The 23,358-nt window shown below is 45.5% G+C and overlaps 1 protein-coding gene across 3 annotated transcripts in view; it reads right to left on the reverse strand.

Moving 5' to 3' along the window:
- The window catches only part of KCNK10 (potassium two pore domain channel subfamily K member 10), a 150,508-nt gene that overhangs the window by 49,378 nt on the left and 77,772 nt on the right, over nucleotides 1–23,358 (reverse strand). For all 3 annotated transcript variants that reach the window (XR_006270150.1, XM_043472716.1, XM_043472715.1), the window contains exon 3: nucleotides 4,454–4,571. Coding sequence is in view for 2 of the 3 variants with exons in the window: in XM_043472716.1 (XP_043328651.1) it covers nucleotides 4,454–4,571 (118 nt within the window). In the remaining variant the exon portion in view is untranslated. The remainder of the gene's footprint in view (nucleotides 1–4,453; nucleotides 4,572–23,358) is intronic.

Here is a 23,358-nt window from a genome sequence, read left to right on the forward strand (position 1 = left end):
TGGAATAGTTGATCTTAATACACTTGCAGATTTGTAACTACAAACCTAGTATGCCAGAAATTATATTATGAGACTTTCTAAAAAGGAATGACAGTTCTCTCTCACTCCAAGTTTCCTTATCGCACGTAACTTTCTTGATTGCAACAACGCAAAAATCATACAGGTTCTGAAGATGAGGTCTATAACCTAGACAAAACCCCTGCCTCTAAAACAACCCAGAGCTTCTGAAACTTGCTCCAATAGGAAGATAATCACCAAAGATGCATTCCCTCCAAAAAAGCATACCCTCCAACACCCACCTAATGTGTGGCTATGAAAAGTAGTGGGAAGGAAAAACCTCACAGAAGGCCTCAGAAAGTTATGAGATTTGAGAGATTTGAACTACAAGAGAGATTTCCTCCCACAGAATATAAACAAATGTTAATGCAAGAATCCTGCCACTGAGTGCAGAAGAGTCTCCCTCTGTTTGGCCATCACTGCTATGAACTGGTGATGGCTGTGTGTGTCCCATTCTTCTGAATGAGAACTTTTATTGCAATGTGACTTCACTACTAAATGAGGGCAAATAACTCCCAAACTCTTTTTCAGCAGAGCTGGGAGAGGGATGCGATCTACAGATTCCACCATACATGTCAGGGTTACCCAGAGAAGCTGAGATTGCAGAGGCAACATGGGAAAAAATATAGAAAAGAAGTACAGAGAATGATTTAAGGGCCCATTGGTGGCAAATCTCAGAAAGTGTCAGTAAAAATCCAATTATGAAAGTGAGGGTCTCACCTTGAACTTCAAAAGCTATATCCCTGTTTGCACCAAGTGTGAAATATAGTGTGAACAGGAAGAGCTGCAGAAGCCTTCCTGAGCTTGACCTGGTCCAGGAAAACAGAAGAGGCAGCACTGGGCAGAGAGGAACACAGATGGGCCGGGTCTGCAGGGGGCGCTCCGCCTCACTGGCAGCGGCAAAGCGGGGCGTCTTGGCCTGTGCCTCCAGAAAGGTTACCGGCTTCTCCCTGCTCTCCTCTTCCAGCCCCACGGAAAATTTCAGCAGAGAGCTGGTCCAGGAATATCCAGTTTGTTTGGCATCAAAAGAAACCGGCTGGGCATGAAGATAAAGCTTCCATTAAAAAAAAAAAAGTGAAAGAGCAGCAAAACTTTCCAGTGAAGGAAAGACACTCGCCAGAAAGATGCCGCCCCAACAGACAAAACTGTAAACAACTATGAAGTAATCGCCTCTCAGAATCATCACAGAGAAACCACAAAGATGCAAGAAATCAGGGAGAAGATGATGAGGTAACAAGTGTAGATGAAATGTGAGCTAAGCTAATGGAATTCAGGGGTAAAAATAGGAAAGAAAAAAGTCCCCTAATGATCACAGAAATGAAAATAAAATTGGAAAATGTGCATGGAGGAGGTAAGCACTGTGAAAACACACACACACACACAAAGAAGAGAGGATGAAATCAAGTAGTTGATATGACCCACCTCCCAGAGTAATGGAAATAAGAACAAAAACGAACAAAGGGGACCTAATTAAACTTAAAAAAGTTTGCACAATGAAGGAAACTATAAGCAAGGTGAAAAGGCAGCCTTCAGAATGGGAGAAAGTAATAACAAATGAAACAACTGACAAAAAATTAGTCTCCAAAATATACAAGCAGTTCATGCAGCTCAATTCCAGAAAAATAAATGACCCAATCAAAAAGTGGGCCAAAGAACTAAACAGACATTTCTCCAAAGAAGACATACAGATGGCTAACAAACACATGAAAAGATGCTCAACGTCACTCATTATCAGAGAAATGCAAATCAAAACCACAATGAGGTACCATTACACGCCAGTCAGAATGGCTGCTATCCAAAAGTCTACAAGCAATAAATGCTGGAGAGGGTGTGGAGAAAAGGGGAACCCTCTTACACTGTTGGTGGGAATGCAAACTAGTACAGCCACCATGGAGAACAGTGTGGAGATTCCTTAAAAAGCTGGAAATAGAACTGTCATATGACCCAGCAATCCTACTGCTGGGCATACACACCAAGGAAACCAGATCTGAAAGAGACATGTGTACCCCAATGTTCATTGCAGCACTGTTTATAATAGCCAGGACATGGAAGCAACCTAGATGCCCATCAGCAGACGAATGGATAAGGAAGCTGTGGTGCATATACACTATGGAATATTACTCAGCCATTAAAAAGAATACATTTGAATCAGTTCTAATGAGATGGATGAAACTGGAGCCCATTATACAGAGTGCAAGTAAGTCAGAAAGAAAAACAATATAATATATTATAGCATATAATATACAATACAGTATATTAATGCATATATATGGAATTTAGAAAGACGATTACCCTATATGCGGGACAGCGAAGGAGAACACAGATGTATAGAACAGTCTATCAGACTCTGTGGGAGAAGGCGAGGGTGGGATGATTTGAGAGAATAGCATTGAAACATGTATATTATCATATGTAAAATAGATGACCAGTGCAAGTTCAATGCATGAAGCCGGTCACTCAAAGCATTTGCACTGGGATGACCCTGAGGGGGTCGTCCTGAGGGATGGGATGGGGAGGGAGAGGGGAGGGGGGTTCAGGATGGGGAACACATGCACACCCATGGCTGATTCATGTCAATGTTTGGCCAAAACCACTACAAGATTGTAAAGTAACTAGCCTCCAATTAAAATAAATAATTTAAAATTTAAAAAAGAAATTGAAAACCTATTTTAAGGGTTAAAAAGGAGTGGAGGGAAAATACTAGTATAGAAGACATGGAAAGAAGTAAGGATAGATGTATAATTGGAATCCCTAAAGAACAGAACCAAAACCATACGGCGGAGAAAATGTTTCAAAATGACAATCAAGACAGCTTTCCTGAAATAAAAGGGACGCAACCTAGTAGCTTTATCAGACAAATGATAAAGAAATAATCATTTGAGCAGCTGAGAAAAAAGATCAAGTCACTTGTACTGATAAAAGGGGGGAAATTGCCTGGCATTAGGTCTCTCCACCACTACATAAGCAGAGGGGGAAACAGAGTAACCAACAAGATCCTTAAAAAACAATGTGAGCCACGGATTTTGTTTCCAGCCAAACTGCCCTTCAAGTGTAAGGCTACCATCTTGAACAATGCAAACACCCAGGGAATATTGCTCCCAGGAGCCATTCTTAAGTTTTAGCCAAACAATGCCATTGACAAAAGCAATGGCAAAACCATGATGTAATCCAAGGCTAGAGACGAACACTGACAATATTTAACCGTAGAACTATGAGTAACACAAATGGGAGTGCCCAGGCAGCAAAACAGAATGTGAAATATGCACCCTGATGTTACAGAATATTACAATGACTAATAATTGATAGCGGAAGAGGAAAAGAAGTTGAGATGCTGAGTAAGTTCCCTGACTGCATTGAATATGATAGCTGAGAGCCAAGAGTTATTATTTAAAATGGGCAAGTTGTCTGACAGAAGCTTAAGCATATTTAATAATGTACAAGTAAACACTGATGGGATGGCCTCAACTGAAACTGTATGGTGGAGAAAGAGATGTCATCATCCATAATAGAGGGCTAATAAATACAGCTTAAAGATTTGAACCCTAAGGTTATTATATGTGATTATAATTATAAAGTTAACCCATATGACAAACCATTTAACACCTAGGACAAAAATACAAGACTCCCCGAGGATCAGATAAAAGACACACAGAAATACATTAAGAACAAAACTTGATGCAGGAAGTAGGTAATCAGAGCTCAGCTATGATCAGCTGTGAAGAGCATTTACCTAGCAAAGTAATGCAAGCATTCACTTTTGATCTAATTAAACCATAAAAAAGGAAGGAGGACAGGAAGAGAGCCCTTCTACAGTGGGCAGGGACGAAGAAAGGGAACTAATTCCTCATCTTCCTCAATGGGAAGTCAAGAAATCATCACTAAAATAAAATTTGGGAAGTGCAGCACAAATGTGATATTTAAAGACATGGAGATCAAAATAATCAAGCAAAAGAGATGAAAGCAATGTAACCAGGGGAGGTTAAAAAAAGAGAGAAGGGCAGAGACTGCTGTTTTTCATAACAAACTTTGTAGAACAGTTTGGTTCCTTCATGAATAAGTTTAATAAGTACATTTTTTAAAAAGGAATTTGAACTCAACTGAGCAATCTGAGTTCAACCGACCAATTCAGAGACTGATTTTTTTTCACTTTAACCTTCCCATGAGGTCCATTTAAACTAAAGGTCCCCTAGACTTTCATTTTGAAAACTGAAACAGTTCATTCTACTTTGCCTTTTATTGAAAGCCACCACACAAGTACTGCAATAATCTGACAGTGTTGGGGAAGCCTCCTTTGAACCCCCAGCAGTCATATACTCTATGCGGACGAACTGTTGATTTTAGTGCCGTTATTCAGGAGGGCCTGCCGGGGAAAAGATACTTGCAAACACATGGATACCTATGGTGGTGATGACAGTTCCAGCAAAGAAAAAGGCACTTCCGAGGTCCCAGTGACTGCTGTTGTTGGAAGAGTTTCCTATCGGGCTCACTCCTGCGTTGTCCGCGTCAAGAGCGTGCTGCAAGGAAAGTGAGAAAGCGTGAGACTCAGTGACGAAGTTTACCGAGACTTCCTTGCTCAAGAACCTGCAGTGGTCTCTAGAGGACAGGTTATGCGGACACAAGTACAGTCACAACGTGAAATTCTACGGTTAGAGAGGAAAGCACAGCCCAAAACTGCACCACCTATGCTAGACCACATGTCCCAAACCTGCGCTTCATACCTGACGTCACTGCAGCTTCAACCTGCTCCGGAAATGTAATCTTTCTGATATTTATTCTTTTCTTTTAGTGAAGTGCCGTGGATTTACAATACTATGTTAGTTTCTGGTGTACAGGAGGTGATTCGGTTTTTTTTTTTTTCTTTATTGTATTCCGTTATAGGCCATTACAAGAATACAGTTCCATGTGCTAAATCCCTCTGCTCATCGATTTTATGCAGAGTAGTCTGCATCTGTTAACCCCATCCTCCCCATTTGTCCCTTCTGTAACCACAAGTTTGCTTTCTGTGTCTGTGAGTCTATATCTGCCTTATATATAGACTCTTTTGTATTATCTTTAGATTCCACATATACATGATATCGGGCTTTCCAGGTGGTGCTAGTGGTAAAGAATCTGCCTGTCATTGCAGACACAGGAGACGGAAATTCAATCCCCAGTCGGGAAGACCTCCTGAAGAAGGAAAGGGCAACCCACTTCAGTCTTCTTGCCTGGAGAATCCCACAGACAGAGGAGCCTGGAGGGCTACAGTCCACAGGGTCACAAAGAGTTGGACCAGACTGAAGCTACTTAGCACACACACATAAGTGACATATACAATTTGTCTTTCTCTGTCTGAGTTACTTCACTAAATATGACATCTTTTTTCATAATAGTTCTCTTGTCCTATAAAAACCATCCATTTTGTACAGACCCTGGGAGCATACCTCCAGATGCTAGATGAGATCTGCCCGATTCATAAATCATTGAGTAAAGCCAATTAGATCTTCAAATCTACTTAGTAGAATTTTTTATAACACTATACACTCACTTATTAAAAGTAAACAATTAGTTTTAAGTGGGAGGGGGAACCTGATATGTTGTCATTTATGTAAAATTTGCGGGTGTAAGATTCCCAGCTGGCTCAGTGGTAAAGAACCCGTCTGCCAACGCAGGAGACATGAGAGACACAGGTTCAATCCCTGGGTCAGGAAGATCCCCCGGAGAAGGGCATGGCAACCCACTCCAGTGTTCTTGCCTGGAAAATCCCACGAACAGAGGAGCCCGATGGGCTATGACCCATAGGATCACAAAGGTTGCAGAGGATACAAATGAAGCAGCTTAGCACGCACGCAGGATTTACCCAGTCCTGGCACAGGTTACGCAGAACGCACACGTCTTGTGCGTATCCATGGAAAGCTGTCTGTGAGGACTGGCACCCAAGCGGTTGTTCTTGGAAGACAGGATTTCAGTTCCTTTCCGCTCTCGTCTGTTTTGTTGGAGTGTTTTACATGGAGCTGGTTTCGGGAGTTGAGAGCTGGGACTCCCAGGTCGTGGGGCCGTGGCTGTACCCCTTACTCACCTCAGAACCTTGGGCAAGTTATGTTCACCCCTCTAAGCCTAAATTTCCTCATCTGCAAGCTGGAGGTGATGATTCCTCCCCTACGGAGTTATTGTGAGGATGAAATTAGATGATCGATGTAACACGCTTAAGCGGGTGCCTAGCACTGGAGCAAGGCTTAACAAAGAGCTGCCAGTTGTGTGACTGTCATTTCACTGTGCCCCCAACACACACACACACACCTCTTTTTTAAAATAAATGACAGTGACTCCTCACTGGCTACTGGAATTGGAATTTCATACACCTTAAAATTCCCAATGACTTGACCACACTGATGCTCCAACCTCACCTCACACGACTGGGAAAGCCTCAGCCCCGGGCAGGATGCTCTAGGAGACATCCCCTCACACCCCTGAACCTCTGCTTTGCTCTCCCACAAAGGTGCCCCTCATTCAGGGTCTAATCTGGGCCCCAGTTCTTCCAGGAGGTTCGGTTTGTTCGGGTCCAGCCCCCACGGACGCCCTCAGCCCAGGACTGATACCTCCTCATCACATACACATCACGGGTCTTTGATTATGCACCTGCTGCTTTAGATCCTTCCAGAGTCTCAGCATGCACAGAACAAGGTGGACAATCCCTCCGCAGCTCTTCCCAAGTGGGCCCTGCCAATCTCTTTCAAGCCAGGGGAGAGGGGACGAGGAGATTTCCACCATGTGAGCCGTGGTGGAGAAGGGACAGCTGGGGGCTTCAGAGGGAGGTGACAGAAACACGAGCTACTTCTCCAACAAGGAAGAAAGACTCCATTCTCTGCCGAAAACTCTAACAACCCCCTGTGGATACTGCCAGACACAATTAAATATTGAGATGTGATTACAGTCATCCTAAATAATGGCCATTAAGCTTTGTTAAAACGGGCAGACAGCGGTTGCCACAAATTAGATTACAACTGAAAAAGTCAACCATTGTTAGTTACATTTTGCCTTCGTTGATCTGAGATATTTCCAACTGTTTAGACCAGGGATCAACCCATTTCCAGAAAAAGCCAGACAGTAAATATTTTAGGTTTTGTGGGCCACATATGGTTTCTGCTGCATATTTTGCCTTTCTTTTTATAGCCCTTTAAATATGCAAAACCATTCTTAGCTCACAGTTGTACATAAACAGGCTACTGGCTGGATTTGGCAAACACCCTAGACAATTGTTCGATCCCTGGGTTGGGAAGATCCCCTGGAGAAGGGAACGGCTACCCACTCCAGTATCCTGGCCTGAAGAATTCCATGGACTAGTCCATGGGGTGGCAAAGACTGAGTGACTTTCACTTCACTAGACAACTGACAAAAGAAACAAATCTCTTTTGTTCAAGTCTTTATTCTTTCCTGCCTCTAAGAACATGAAATACTATACTAGCCACTGTTTCTAACATAAACCTGGCAGCCCAGAATTTAAAATCCAGCTGCATGGAATGTGTCTTTGCCCGTGGTTTAAATCAGCCTAATTTACAAAGATCACTTATTCATTGGCAGCTCTGCAATCCTCTGCTTCAGACAGAAGACAGAGGGTGAGTCCGTTCTGCTGGTAAAATACCCACTTTCACTCTCCTGTGAGTGCCATCAGACCAACCACAGGCCTTAACTTTTATCTCTTCATCATTGATTCAGCTCTGATGGGCCCACCTAGAAATAATATCTCTAGAGGGACAGCTCTAGAGCCCAGTCACTTGAGTGGCCTCAGATCACAGCATCAATACCTAATATTTATAGCTTCTATGAAGCTGTGAAAAGAGTTTGGCTTCAATCCATCTTCACTGTGCTAAGGACGGCATGTTGACATCCAAAGCAGACCCAGTGCCGCGTATAGACAGATTTGCAGCAAAGACAAGAAGGGGTAATTACTGACTTCATCAAAAAAAAATCCAACATAAGATTCCTTTTCAAGTTTCTTTTCTTTGAATTATGCAATTGATAAATATTTAATGTTTACATATGTAACCCTCAAGGAAAGTATCTATCGGTTGAAAGGAAAGGAAGTTAACATTGGTTGAGTGTCTGCATTGAGGCAGGTGGTCTAGAAGCATTCTTCCCTTTAATCCCTTCCACAACTTGTGTGTTATTCAATTCTATTCTTTCTACACTTGCGAGCACGTCACATTACCTCCCCTTTCAAGATACGGAAACAGGCTCAGGAATGTCAAGTAGGGTCTGTGGTCAACAGCCAGGAAGAGGAGGGTTCAGAATTCAAGCCCGGACTGATCCAAAACCACGGTTTTGTCCTTTCCTCTGCATATGGTACCTCGAACACAATCATACTCACCGACCCTGTGCTCACCTCCGGGCAGAGAGGAGGGAGAAGCCTAGTCACTGTCCAAGAATTTGGACAGAAGAGACCTCACAAGTGGTCATTTCTTTCTTCCTTTTTGGCTACACTGACCAACCGAGGATCGAACCCATGACCCCTGCACTGCAAGCAAGGAGTCCTAACCACTGGGCCACCAAGGAAGTCCCAAGCAGTCTTTCCTATCTAGACTGCTTCCTTGAACATGTCGATAGAGGCATCGGACTTTATTGGACTGCTGGAGTGGATGACTGCTCCACAGCTCAGCATTAAAAATTTAAAGAATAAATAAAAACTGGGAAAAGTGAATTTTAAAGCCTGAGAGGGAGGGAACAGAGAAAAGAGAGAGAAAGCACTGGGTGGGGGGGGGGACAAAAGGAGGAAAAGAAGGAAGCAAAAGGGACAAGTGTCAGTTGAGCTCAGTTACTACAACGCCCAAGACTTCTAACAAGCAGGCCCAGGCTTCCCTGGCGGCTCAATGGTAGAGCATCCACCTGGCAACTCAGGAGACACGGGTCCAATCCCTGATCTGAAAGGGCCCCACACGCCAGCAAGCAGCTAAGCCTGCGGGCCACAGACACAGGCTGCGACTGCTGAAGCCCCGCTCGCCAAGAGCTTCCCCACAACGAGAGGCGCCCACGGGGAGAAGCCCACGAGCCGCAGCAGAGCAGCCCTTGCCCTCTGCAAGCGGAGAAAGTCCCTGCCGCAACAAGGACCCGGGACAGCCAGAAACAGGTAAATAATTGTTTAAATAAAGCAGGTCCATCTGGTACCCAGGTTTAGCTTGCTTCAGATCTCGGATGTGCACCCTCTCCCGTGCACCCGAGTCTTCAGTAAAGTGGGCTCTACAAGCAGATGCCTTGGGGAAGTGAGTTTAAATATAAGGGCTGAAAAAAAAAAAAAACAAATAAATATAAGGGCTGTTACAGGTACAGAGGGCTGGAATATGATTTACAACCAGAAGCAAGAAGGAGAAAAAGAAGGCCTCTCACAAGTCACCAAGCTCTTGGTAAGACTAGCTGGATCCCACAGCCCAGGACTAAGGTGTGATACCATCTAGATACTTTAGATCAGAAAAACTCCAGCAAACAACCAGGATTAAAAGGAATTCACAATCTGTAGGTTATCCACCTATAGGGAAAACCAGTATAAATGGAGCTATCACTTGAATCAACGGCATCATTATTAACTCCATATTACTGATTGAATTCATACTTCTAACTTTATTAAATTTCTAAAGTATTTCCTAATAATCTTAGTTGTTTGAACTCAAGTAAAGGCTATTAAAATGAAATGCATTTGCTTTTAAGGTTTTTTTCCCTCCCCATTCAGGCTGCAAAAGCGAAGATAAAGCAGCTCATTAGAAATGTCCTAGCACGCTGCTAATAAAATGACGAAACTGAGCTACAAACAGTCTGGCTTGAAAGATCAGTTATAGGCTAGAGATTCAACCCCCATAAGCATCATTTAAAGCCACAATCTCGGACTCAAAGAGCATCATGTGTTCACAAGTTCAACCACAACCAAGTTCAGAGAGGTCTTCTGAAAATCAAAAGGAGAAAATTATACTAGATGGGATGTGAGAGTTTCAAGGAAAGCATACTATAGATTAGAAGGCATCACTTTAAAATTTAATTCTACCCCTTTTTTAATTTCCTTTATAGCCTGTAAGTTAGAATTTCCAATACCCACCCAGGAAGGGATTCATAAGTGAATGCTTCAGTCAATAAAATATGAGTGAACAAACTATAGTAATGAATGTAGGCACATGATATTCCCAGCAGTGTGAAAGGAAAGCAATTTATGTCTTTGTAATACAGACAAACATAAGAAAGCAACCCAACATGAAGAAATATAATGATTGTTCTATGTTTAAAATGCAGGTGAAGGAAGAGGTGATGACCGCGGTTAGTGTGCGGGCGTGAAAGAGGGGGAAACGGCGCAGCTGGTAAGGGATCTGTCTGCCAGTCGGGAGAGAAGGGAAGGCAGCCCACTCCAGTGTTCCTGCCTGGAGAATCCCGTGGGCAGAGGGGCCTGGTGGGCTACAGTCCACGGGGTCGCAAAGGGTCACACACGACTAAACACAAACACGCAAGGATCCAAAAGAATCTGTTTCTAACTTACTTACAAAACAGAAACACACTCACAGATCTGGGGATCAAACTTATGGTTACTAAAGGGGAAACCTGGGGAGAGGTGATAAATTTAGGAGCTTGGGATAAACATATACACACCAGTGTGTATATAAAATAATCAATAAGGACCTAGTGGACAGCACAGGAACACTACTCAATATTCTGTAACAACCTACATGGGAAAAGAATCTGAAAAAGAATGGAGATTTTTGATTCACAGCAAAGTGAATCAGTTATACATACTTACAGCACTGCGTGCGGACATGAGTGCTCAGTCGTGCCCGACTCTTTGCAATCCTGTGAGCCCAACAGGCTCCTCTGTCCGTGGGATTTTTTCAGGCGAGAATACTGGAGTGGATTGCCCTTTCCTTCTCCAGGGGATCATCCCGATAGGGATTGAACCCACCTCTCCTGGGTCTCCTGCATCAACAGGCAGATTCTTTACCACAGAGCTACCTGGAAAACCCATCCATACATACACACACACACACACACACACACACACACACACACACATATACACACACATCTATCTCCATATCTCCATTCTTTTTCAGATTCTTTTCACATATAAGTTATTATAGCATATTCATATATATAGTAGTGTATATATATACTATATAGTGTATATTACACACATAGTGTGTAAGGTATTACACACATAATATGAATTACACACATAACTGTGTACAGAGAAGGCGATGGCACCGCACTCCAGTACTCTTGCCTGGAAAATCCCTTGGATGGAGGAGCCTGGTGGGCTGCAGTCCACAGGGTCGCTAAGAGTTGGACACGACTGAGCGACTTCACTTTTCACTTTCGTGCGCTGGAGAAGGAAATTGCAACCCACTCCAGTGTTCTTGCTGGGAGAATCCCAGGGACGGGGGAGCCTGGTGGGCTGCCGTCTCTGGGGTCACAGAGAGTTGGACACAACTGAATCGACTTAGCAGCATATAATGTGTAATGGAGATGTTAGCTAATGCCGTGGTGGTCATCATTTTGCAATAAGTAAATGTATCAAATAAATACATGATACGCCTTAAACTTCCACAACGTTAAAATGTCAATTTAATCGAAATGAAAGTGGAAAACAAGTGAGTAAAGACAGCCCCTCCCTTCCTGCCCCCTCCACCCCCCGCCTCTCCTGCACCAGGACCCCCAGAACGGGGGAACAGGGAGACTGCAGCCTCTCCCAGAGGAGGCAGGTCTGAGGCTGACGGGAAGGAAGGGGGGTGTGAGGAGCCCCCCGAGGCCCTCCACCAGGCTCCCCCGCGCCGCCGGCCCCGGGGCAAGGCCGGGCTGCATAAATCGGAGTTTCAGGCAGTTGGCGACGCCATCGTGAGCTTTAGTGCTGCTCCGGGATGAGCCGCGGCCCTCAGGGGACCACTGACTGTCTGTGGCTTTCCTCCTGTGATCTGCGCGCTCCCTGAGATCATCTGCTTCTCTGTGTCCTCACGTGGCGCCCGGGAGGAAGACAAACAGAGGCGGAGCAGGAATCACTCGGCTTGTCTGAGGCCGAGGCAGGCGGCCGAGCGGGGCCTCCGCCGCGATGCCAACGCCCGCGCTGGCGGGCGCTGATTTAGTGTCCACACTCGCGGAGGGAAAGCGGCTTGGTTCATGAGTCAGCCTGGACTGCAGGACAGGCGTTAGCCAGGACACGCAGTCTTCTTCTGACTGCGTACAGCTCGGGGACGAAAGGAAAGGACCTCGTCCGAGGGCGCAGGGTGGTTCCAGCTCTTCCGCGTTCTTCATTCAGGAGGGCACGGTCAGCAAAGGGGTTTAGGAAGGAGATATCCAGCCAGGGGTCGAGGCGAGATGAGGGTGGGGGAAGTGGTTTCATAAATGTCCTCAGAGCAGGCGCGCTTTCAGCCATTAGTGGAGGGAAGGAAAGCCACAAGCCCTGGGAGACCGAGAAAGGCGGTGGGCAGACCGCAGTCATTAGGGCTCAGAAGCGCCCCGAACGACCCCAAGCCCCGACACCAGGGTGCAGCATCCCCCCGCACCCCGCACATCTGCGGCAGAGGGGCCCCAGGGGAGAAGGGGAAGTAGGAGACTAATCTGTTCTCCACGGTGGCTTTTTATTTCTCCTGCTTCAGAAGCAATTCACATATCAATATTTCAGCAGCAGAAGTGAATGGAAAGCCTGCTTCACACCCCAGGGCAGAACCACACCATACACGTCCTTCAAACAACAGCGGGGTGGGGGAATCACAGCCCCCAGCGAGGCACCTCTTGATTCCGGAAGTCCTCAGCACAGACAAACAGTATAAGCACTTCATACATTCCTCTTGCAACAGGGAAAGTTTACGGGTAAAGTGCGCATGTCCAGCCCGTGCAAGGTGTTCGGCTTCCCGGAGCCTCGGTTTTCTCGTCTTTAAAATGAAGGAGGGACATCCCTGGTGGGTTAGTGGCTAGGACTCTGTGTTCCCAATGCCGGGGGGCCCTGGGTTCAATTCCTGGTCAGGGAACTAGATCCCACGTGTTGCAACCTGGAGTTTGCATGTTGCAACGAAAGATCCCGCAGCTGCAACTAAGACCCAGCACAGTCACATACATCTATAAAGGTTTTTAAATAAGGGACCCTACCTTTCAGGGTTGCTGTCAGAACTTTTTGATGTGAGATATGACTCAGACAGCCTGCCCTGTCATTTCGTACCTAATGATATTAATAATAACAGGAATCCTAAGTACTTGCCAGTGCATAGGTTAATTCAGTGAACCCTCACGGTGACCTGTGACATAGGCATCCCCCAGGGACACACGAGACAGAGGAATGAGGACCTTGCCCATGATCGCACATCTCCTGCCCGGCCAAGCCAGCAAGCAGATGCTCGGCCTTGGCACTGGGGGATCATCACCCTAAATGTCAGAAAGGCAGCTTCCCTCCATCCTCTGTGGTCCTCTTTCTCCCTGTCTCAGATCCTCTTAGCCCAGTTCCCTGCCTCTAGAGAGCAGGCTGCCCCCGCCCTCCAGGAGGAGACACCCCAAAGGTCTACAAGAGGTCATGGGAGAGGGAGACTGAGGGACACGGTCCTCACCTCCCACCCAGGCAGACGGCCGGTGCAGCAGACGGACCAGTGCTGGCCGAGCAGACCAGCCATCCTAAGACTCACCACCTCGGCATCTCCCATCAGTAAACCTTCCCCAAGACCTGTGTGGGCTGCACGCTCCGTCACTCAGTCGTGTCCGACTCTCTGTGACCCCGTGGACTCTAGCCCACCAGGTTCCTCTGTCCATGGGATTCTCCAGGCAAGAATGCCGGAGTGGGTAGCCATGCCTCCTCCTGGGGATCTTCCCCACCCAGGAACCAGGCCAGCGCATAAAAAGGCAGCGTGAGCACCTTCAGTGCCATGGGGGATACGAGGATGCTGTTTATTTTCCTGCTGCCCTGAGTATCCAGTTGTGCGCAAATATTAGCCTTTCCTCAAGGCCCCAGGGGATCCAGGCAGCAGGCTTTCATCAGAGCCTTGTTTACGGGCTGGTCATAAATGTACAGAGGGGGCCACATGCAGACTGGACAGCAGGAGCGGAGAGTCTGTTTGAAGAACAAGAGAGAGAAACCCAACGTGAGCTGAGCAGCCCATCCAGAGCCTCTGGTCTGAGCAAGCGAGCCTTCCTTGCTGCCTCTACTAGTTATTTCTTTGGGGGAAAAAGTTCTATAACTCGGTTCCTTAGCACCGAGAATATATTAATGACTCACCTAGTCAAACCCTGTCATGTGGGACCAAGATATATTGGGAGGACACTTTTACGTTTCAAATTATGCCTTACCACATAGAATTAGTTTTCTCCCTTTGACTACATGCAAGGATGAAATAAGAGAAATCTGAAAGCATCCAGTACCCTAAGGAGGCAGAGATACATGTGTCTGCTCTGAAAAGATCAATAAACTTTCAGACGAACTAACTGTCACTCTTTCATCTCAGTTTGGACTCAGCCTCTCCAGACAGAAACAAATTTGCCAAGTGACGTTGAAAAATCACTCTGGTCCTAAGGAGAATGTCTGAAGCATGCCCCGCTCTCTCTGCATTGGAGATTATTCCTATCAAAGATGAGTCTACCCAATTTCTGGGGGGGGAGGGGAAATATTTTTTTCCACTGGGCTAGAAAAGCAGCTCCCGGAATTCTGATTCATTGCTGTGTGAGCTAAATCCAAGAGGATTATTCCTTCCAGTGCCACTGCACTGGAGAGAGCTTGAGATTTAACAGATGATTAATCACGTCAAGAAAAAGGGATGCTTCTGCGATCTTGGGCTCATTGTAGCTTTGTGAAATGGAGCACTTCCTGCCATATCAATAAACAAGGATGTCACAGTCATCCTTGATTCCAGCCCTCCACAGGTGACTTTCTGAGCCCTGGGAGAACCATGCCTGCTATGAGGTAGCCACCGAGCTGCTACAAGCTGCCGCCACTCACTAAGGTGATCAAGGAACTAAGGGTGTGAACAATCAGATCCCAGGATGCTGGCCCCAGAGAGCGGAGGTGCACATGAAAGGAGTGATTGCAGCGTGCCCAGGCTCTTGTGTCTCCCCATACACAGAAAAGTGCTAAATTCCTTAACTTGAGATATCTTGCTTTTGTTTAGTCACTCAGTCGTGTCCGACTCTTTGCGACCCCATGGACGGCAGCACACCAGGCCTCCCTGTCCATCACCAGCTCCCGGAGTTTACTCAAACTCAAGTCTATTGAGTCGGTGACGCCATCCAACCATCTCATCCTCTGTCGTCCCCTTCTCCTCATGCCTTCAATCTTTCCCAGCATCAGGGTCTTTCCCAGTGAATCAGCTCTTCGCATCAGGTGGCCAAGGTACTGGAGCTTCAGCTTTGGCATCCAACCTTCCAATGAACATTCAGGGTTCATTTCCTTTAGGATGGACTGGATGGATCTCCTTGCAGTCCAAGGGACTCTCAAGAGTCTTCTCCAGCACCACAGTTCAAAAGCATCAATTCTTCAGCCCTCAGTCTTCTTTATGAGATACCTGGTTTTCCTAAATTAGCAATAATCTTTCAGTGTTCAGACTACCTGCCCCTTGCTGCAAACCTCTATAACCTGACTCCGCTCCCACCTCCTTGGAGTAGTTCTCTCAGGGTTACTTGAGGTGCTGTCTCCTGGCCTTGAAGTCCTAAAAATTCCCACCAAATAAAACATAACTCTCAATTTCTAGGTTGTGACTACTTTTCAAGTTGACAGTTTTCTGCCTGGACTCTTTCTTACTCTTGAGTGCTCGAAATTAATCCCCAATTAATATTTCATTTCCTGTGCCCCTTAGAAAATGAATCAGCGCTTACCAGCACCTCTCTCGGATGAGCGGCTTGATGTGTGGGCAGACAAGGAAACACAAACAACCCCAGAGCCTCTGAAGAAAGCTCGAGAACACTCATGAAAATATTCATAGGAGCCAGGATTTACAATACGCTTCCTTAGCTTATTCAACCTGAACAAAAACCCTGCAATAACAAATCCTGTTATCATTCCCACTGTTCATAAATGAAACGATAGAAATAAAGTAACTTGGCCTCTTTGTAGTAGTTAGCAGGCCACAGAGCTGGGTGTGGTTGGCAAGTCCACCTTTGACTCTGGCCTTCTCCTGTCTCCCACAGATAACTCTCTGACCACTTTGCAAACCTCTTTTCTAAAGCTTATCTGTTACATCACCTCCTTTTATCTGAAAAAGGACAGCATGGAGAAGTATGGAGAATTTGTACTTCTGATCCTCCTTTCTCACAAGACAAAAGGTTAAACCGTCCCTTCCTCAGTAAGGCTAATGCTCAACAACCAGCTTTTCATCTCTTCTGCCCATTTCTACCGAGAAGGGAGGGAAAATGCATGTTCTCCATGAAGACGGATAAGCAACCCTCAACCTCAGACTTAAATGATACATTGTGTACTGTGGTTCTTAAATAGAATCTGTTGACTCAGCCCAACACCCTTATGTGCAGATGCAAGGCCATATCCCTTAAAAGCACAACCAACAGATAATCATTCCTTTCTGGTCTTCTCACAGGAGAACGAGGTCCTTCTGGGGGTTCCGCAGGTTGAGTCGGAGACTCCTGCTCTGTGAATAGGGGCCTGAGTGTTTCCTTACCTTCCAGCACCAATTACACTGGACTCTTAATGACCGGCCTCAAGCCACATCAGTTTCCCCAAAAGGGGCAGAGCATCATGGTGGAAAAGTAGGGGTTTTGGAGTCAGATTGCCTGTGTCCAGAGTCCAGTTCTACCTGCCTCTTAAGCTTGGGCAAATTATCCAACTTCTCTGCCCCTCCGTTGCTAACCCCTACCTCAAACGCTCATTGTAAAGACTAAATGATATTAAACATGAAAGCTTTAGAGCAGTATGTGGCCACAGTAACACCATACAAGTGAGCTAGTGAAACAATGAACTCTGCGCTAGAGGCCTCTGAAGAACAGGGAGTAGGCATCTTGCATCATCTTCTATTTTATTTTTCTAATCATCAGAGTCTAACACAGTACCTGCAAATTCATGTCCTCTGAGTCAGTGATGCCATCTAATCATTTGATCCTCTGCCACCCTCTTCTCCTTTTGCCTTCAGTCTTTCCCAGCAATAGGGTCTTTTCCAATGAGTCGGCTCTTTGCATCAGGTGGCCAAAGTATTGGAGCTTCAGAATCAGTCCTTCCAGTGAATATTCAGGACTGATTTCCTTTAGGATGGGCTGGTTGGACCTCCTTGCAGTCCAAGGGACTCTCAAGTTCTTCTCCAACACCACAGTTCAAAAGCATCAATTCTTCAGCACTCATTGTCCTTATGGTCCAACTCTCACATCCATACATGACCACTGGAAAAACCATAGCTTTGACTCTATGGACCTTTGTCAGCAAAGTAATGTCTCTGCTTTTTAATATGTTGTCTAGGTTGGTCATAGCTTTCCTTCCAAGAAGCAAGCGTCTTCGAACTTCATGGCTGCAGTCACTATCCACAGTGATTATGGAGCCCCAGAAAATAAAATCTGTCACTGCCTCTACTTTTTCCCCTTCTATTTACCATGAAGTGATGGAACCGGATGCCATGATTTTGGTTTTTGGACTGTTGAGTTTTAAGCCAGCTTTTTCACCATCCTCCTTCACCCTCATCAAGAAGCTCTTTCATTCCTCTTCACAGTGATGTCACTGTGTGGATCACTTATGGTATCACTTACCATACACTTACAGTGTATCACCTATGTATCACTTCTTTGTATATCTGAGGTTGTTGATATTTCTCCCAGCAATCTTCATTCCAGCTTGTGGTTCATCCAGTCCAGCATTTCTCATAATGTACTCTGCATAGAAGTTAAATAAGCAGGGTGACAATATACAGCCTTGTCGTATATTCCATTTTCATTCCAATCCCAAATTTGAACCTGTCAGTTGTTCTATGTAAGATTCTAACTGTTCCTCTTGACCTGAATACAGGTTTCTTGGGAGATGAGTAAGGTGGTCTGGTATTCCCATCTCTTTCAGAATCTTCCACAGTTTGTTCTGATCCAGAGTCAAAGGCTTTAGTCTAGTCAGTGAAGCAGAAGTAGATGTTGAGTGTGAAGTCAAGTGGGCTTTAGGAAGCATCACTATGAACAAAGCTAGTGGAGGTGATGGAATTCCAGCTGAGCTATTTCAAATCCTAAAAGATGATGCTGTGAAAGTGCTGCGCTCACTATGCCAGCAAATTTGGAAAACTCAGCAGTGGCCACAGGACTGGAAAAGGTCAGTTTTCATTCCAATCCCAAAGGAGAGCAATGCCAAAGAATGTTCAAACTACCATACAATTGCACTCATTTCACATGCTAGCAAAGTAATGCTCAAAACCCTTCAAGCTAGGCTTCAGCAGTATGTGAACCAAGAACTTTCAGATGTACAAGCTAGAAAAGGCAGAGGAACTTAACTATACGCCACTAAAAATTTTTTTAATTTAAAAAATTTTAAAAAATCTTGTTAAGTGAGATTTTTGCTTCACTTTAAACAAGGAACAAACATATGCACATTTGTAGATAAATGTGGATACTACAGCATTCATTTCTGGGTTTTGTTTTTATTTTTATGAGAGTGTTTTTAGAACACTGACTTAGCATTTGCAAATTCATTTCCTAGTATCATGCCAATTGCCATTAGCTCTTTAATTTCTGGCTTAAAAGCCTTAGATCTTCTTCGCTAAACAGTGATGGAATCAACAACCCCAGGGATATGAACAATAATAGTAATGAAGTGGGAGCCTGCAGAGACAGGCCAGAGGCTGCAGGCCCTTCTTGCACATGGTGAACAATCTTCCACGTGACCGCTTGGCTGGAGAAAGGGCAGTGCCTTCTGACTTCAGGGCAATGGCCAGGAGAGTTGCTTCAGCTTGCCCGAGCTCCATCTTTGGGCACAAAGATGCCTTGGCTGTGGTCCAGACTTCCCACACAGAAGGCTACTTGGGTAATGACCTGGAGGGGTGGGATGGTGTGCGAGAAGGCTCAACAGGGAGGAGATGCATGGATGCACACAGCTGATTCACGCTGCTGGACAGCAGAAACGAACACAACACCCTAAAGTAATTACTCTCCAATTAAAAAAAAAAAAAAAAAATGCAGGCTTGGAAGAAGGGAGGGCCCAGGTCACGGAAAGAGAAGGCTGATCCTGCTGTGAACTCGGCTCACAGCAAGGATTTCCACGGGCTGCTGAGTGCCTGTCTCAGGAGTCATTCTTTCCCTAAAACCATCATGTTCCTAAGTATGTAAAACTCTGCGGCTTTCAACACCAAGGAGTCTGCTCATGCATAAAGAACACGAACATGTACTCTTGATGACCTGACCCGAAGGAAAGGTCTCTGAGTGCACAGAAAGAAACTTGCTTCTGGGAAGGTCCTAAATGAAGGGTTCTTGGTCTCCAAAAGAGATATATGAGCACCACTCATTCAACTGCAAGCATCTGCCATGGACCAGCCACTGTGCTAGGCATAAGGGATATATGGATAAAGGACATAGCCCCAACCTCAAAAAAACTCACAAACCTGGAAAAGAGACAGGTGGGAAAATGATGAAGAGCCAACACGGTCTATAAGTGTTGGTCACTCACTCATGTCTGACTCTTTGCGACCCCAGGGACTGTAGCCCGCCAGGCTCCTCTGTCTGTGGGATTCTCCAGGCAAGGATACTGGAGTGGGTAGCCAGCCCCTTCTCCAGGGTTTCTTCCTGACCCAGGGATTGAACCCAGGTCTCCTACACTGCAGGCAGATTATTTATTGTCTGAGCCACCAGGAAAGACCCATAGTCTAGTACAGAGGCAAATGTGAGTATCTGATGCTTCCAGGCAAGCAGGGCATTACCCACCATGGACAGCGGGTGGGGGTTCATGACGGGTTCTTCCCGGACCTAGGTTTTGTCACCTCTGAGGATAAAACAGTTCAGAAATCCAGAGCAGGACACTTAGCAAAATGCCATAGGTGGCACTCCATAAATGTTTAGCTGATGAATGGATGGCTGGATGACTAAAGTCCAGCTCATCAGTACGGCCACTACGCTCCGGTTTAACGTGAGGGACCGAAATGGCAGTGCACTAATTGACTGCATCGTGTCACCTGCTGCCTGAAACAGTCAGACTCTCAGGATAAATCCAACATCAGGCCCTGTGGGGTCTCGCCCCTCCCTGGATCCAGTGTCCATCTCCCCTTGCCAACAGAACTCTGGCCACAACACTCCCCTCCTCCCGAGTTCCCAGACATCCTGGCCTCCTGCCACCGCGGGGGCCCAACCATCAGCTCCCGCTTCCCGTATGCTGAGTCAGTTCTGCTCACAGGCCTCCCAGCTCCAGCTACTTCGCTTTTGCAGCCTACATCTGGTTTTTCTTCTTGCTGTTCAGTCACTCAGTCCTGTCCAACTCTTTGCAACCTAATGGACTGCAGCACACCAGGCTTCCTGGTCCTTCACCATCTCTTGGAGTTTGCCCAAACTCTTGTCCATTGAGAAGGTGATGCCATCCAACCATCTCATCCGCTGTCTCCATCCTCTTCTGCCTTCAATCTTTCCCAGCATCAGGGTCTTTTCCAATGAGTCGGCTCTTCACATCAGGTGGACAAAGTATTGGAGTTTCAGCTTCAGCATCAGTCCTTCCAATGAACATTCAGAGTCGATTTCTGTTTTTATTTACACCTATCTGTGTGACTATTGGTATAAGGCTGGCCACTCCCATTACCAATCAGCAGAGTGACCATGTAATTTATCTTTCAAACAGAGAAACTTTCGAAAGGAAAGAGGGTGCTATTCACAGGGCTACAAAAGCTGAGATGTTTGGCCATCCTGTTATAAGCTCCAAGACGTCGGGGATGATGTCTGCCTTTTATTCACCATCATGTCCCCAGTACTTAGCATCGAATCTGGCACACAGCAGGCAATCAAAACATTTGTTGAATTAATGAATGAATGAGTGAGTGAGTGAGTGATTTGGGGCAGAAGAGAATGGTAAATGTCACAGCCTTGGGGAATGTTCATGGGTCATGCAGATTAACCAACAGCTCCTGCTTGTGGGGAGAAAGTTTGACAGCTCAAGATCTCTGGCCTTCTATCTGCAGAATAGCAGCTTCGGTCACCATGACAACATCAAAGGTCCGTGCCCAGGACCACAGCATCATGCCCAGGCTCTCCTGCAGCTGCTCACACCACAGATTAACTCCTCCTCAACGAGAGAAATGAGTCTCTAGACCAGAGCCCACAGCCCAGCCCCTGGCCCTGGCACAGTTTCTCTCTGTATGTTGGGAGGGAGCTCTGGGTCGGAAGGCAAGCCCTGACTCTCAGGAAGGAGCTCTCCAATCCTGTGGTTTAAGTGGGTTTTCCCTTAGTCAGGAGGAATTTCTCCTGATACAATTACACACTCTTCAACCCCACTGTGTCAAGCCGAGGATAGGACCTGACTAGGAGAGCATGGGCTCACCTATGGGAACCTTATCTCCGACAAAGGAGGCAAGAATATACAATGGAGAAAAGAGTCTCTTAAATCAGTGGTGCTGGGAAAACTAGACAGCTACGTGTATCAGAATGAAATTAGAACACTTCCTAACACCATACACGAAAAGGAACTCAAAATGGATTAAAGACCCAAATATAAGAGCAGAAACTATAACGCTCTTAGAGGAAAACACAGGCAGCACACTCTGACATAAATCACAGCTAGATTCTCTCTGGTCCACCTCCTAGATTAACGGAAATAAAAACAAAAATAAACAAATGGGGCCTAATAAAACTCAAGAGTTTTCAAACACCAAAGGAAGCCAGAAACAAGATACAAGGACAACCCTCAGAATGGGAGAAAACAATTGCAACAGAAGCAACAGACAAAGGGTTAATCTACACAATATGTAAGCAGCTCCCATAGTTCAACATCAGAAAAACAGACAACCCAGTCAAAAATGGGCAGAAGACCTAAACAGGCACTTCTTTAAAGAAGACATATTGATGGCCAATAAGCCCATGAAAATATGCTCAACATCACTTATCATTAGAAAAACGCAAATCAGAACTACAGTGAGGTATCACCAGTCAGAATGGCCATCATCAAAAAATCTACAAACAACAAAAGCTGGAGAGGACATGGAGAAAAGTAAACCTCTTGCACTGCCGGTGGGAACGTAAACTGATGCAGCCACTATGGAGAACAGCATGGAGACGCCTTTAAAAAACTGGGAATAAATCAACCATATGACCCAGCAATTCCATTACTGGGTATATAATGTAAGAAAACCACGATTCTAAAAGATACATGTACCCCAAGCACGGAATCAAGATTTCTCCTGGAATCAAGATTGCCAGGAGAAATATCAATAACCTCAGATACGCAGATGATACCACCTTTAGGGCAGAAAGCGAAGAACTAAAGAGCCTCTTGATGAAAGTGAAAGAGGAGAGTGAAAAAGCTGGCTTAAAACTCAACATTCAGAACTAAAATCACAGCAGCCGGTCACTTCGTGGCAAATAGATGGGGAAACAGTGGAAGCAGTGGCAGACTTTATTTTTGGGGGCTCCATAATCTCTGCAGCCATAAATTAAAAGATGCTCGCTCCTTGGAAGAAAAGTTATGACCAGCCTAGACAGCATATTAAAAAGCAGAGATATTACTTTGCCAAAGGTCCGTCTAGTCAAGGCTATGGCTTTTCCAGTGGTCATGTATAGATGTGAGTTGGACTATAAAGAAAGCTGAGCACCAAAGAACTGATGCTTTTGAACTGTGGTATTGAGAAGACTCTTGAAAGTCCCTTGGACTGCAAGGAGACCCAACCAGTCCATCCTAAAGGAAATCAGTCCTGAATATTCATTGGAAGGACTGATGTTGAAGCTGAAACTCCAATACTTTGGTCACCTGATGTGAAGAACTGACTTATTTGAAAAGACCCTGATGCTGAGAAAGATTGAAGGCAGGAGGAGAAGGGGACAAGAGAGGATGAGCTGGTTGGATGGCATCACTGACACAATGGACATGAGTTTGAGTAAACTCCGGAGTTGGTGATGGACAAGGAAGCCTAGCATGCTGCAGTCCATGGGGTCGAAAAGAGTCAGACACGACTGAGCGACTGAACTGAACTGAATGTTCACTGCAACAATATTTACAATAGGCAGGACATGGAAGCAACCTAGATGTCCATCAACAGAATAATGGATAAAGAGGTTGTAGTACATTTATACAAACGGAATATTATTATTCAGCCATTAAAAGGAACAAATTTGAGTCAGTTGTAGGGAGGTGGATGAACCTAGAGCCTCTTATACAGAGTGAAGTAAGTTAGTAAGAGAAAAACAACTATCATATACTAACACACGTATATGGAACCTAGAAAACTG

Source organism: Cervus canadensis, chromosome 6, assembly GCF_019320065.1.
Source record: "Cervus canadensis isolate Bull #8, Minnesota chromosome 6, ASM1932006v1, whole genome shotgun sequence".
Taxonomy (NCBI): domain Eukaryota; kingdom Metazoa; phylum Chordata; class Mammalia; order Artiodactyla; family Cervidae; genus Cervus; species Cervus canadensis.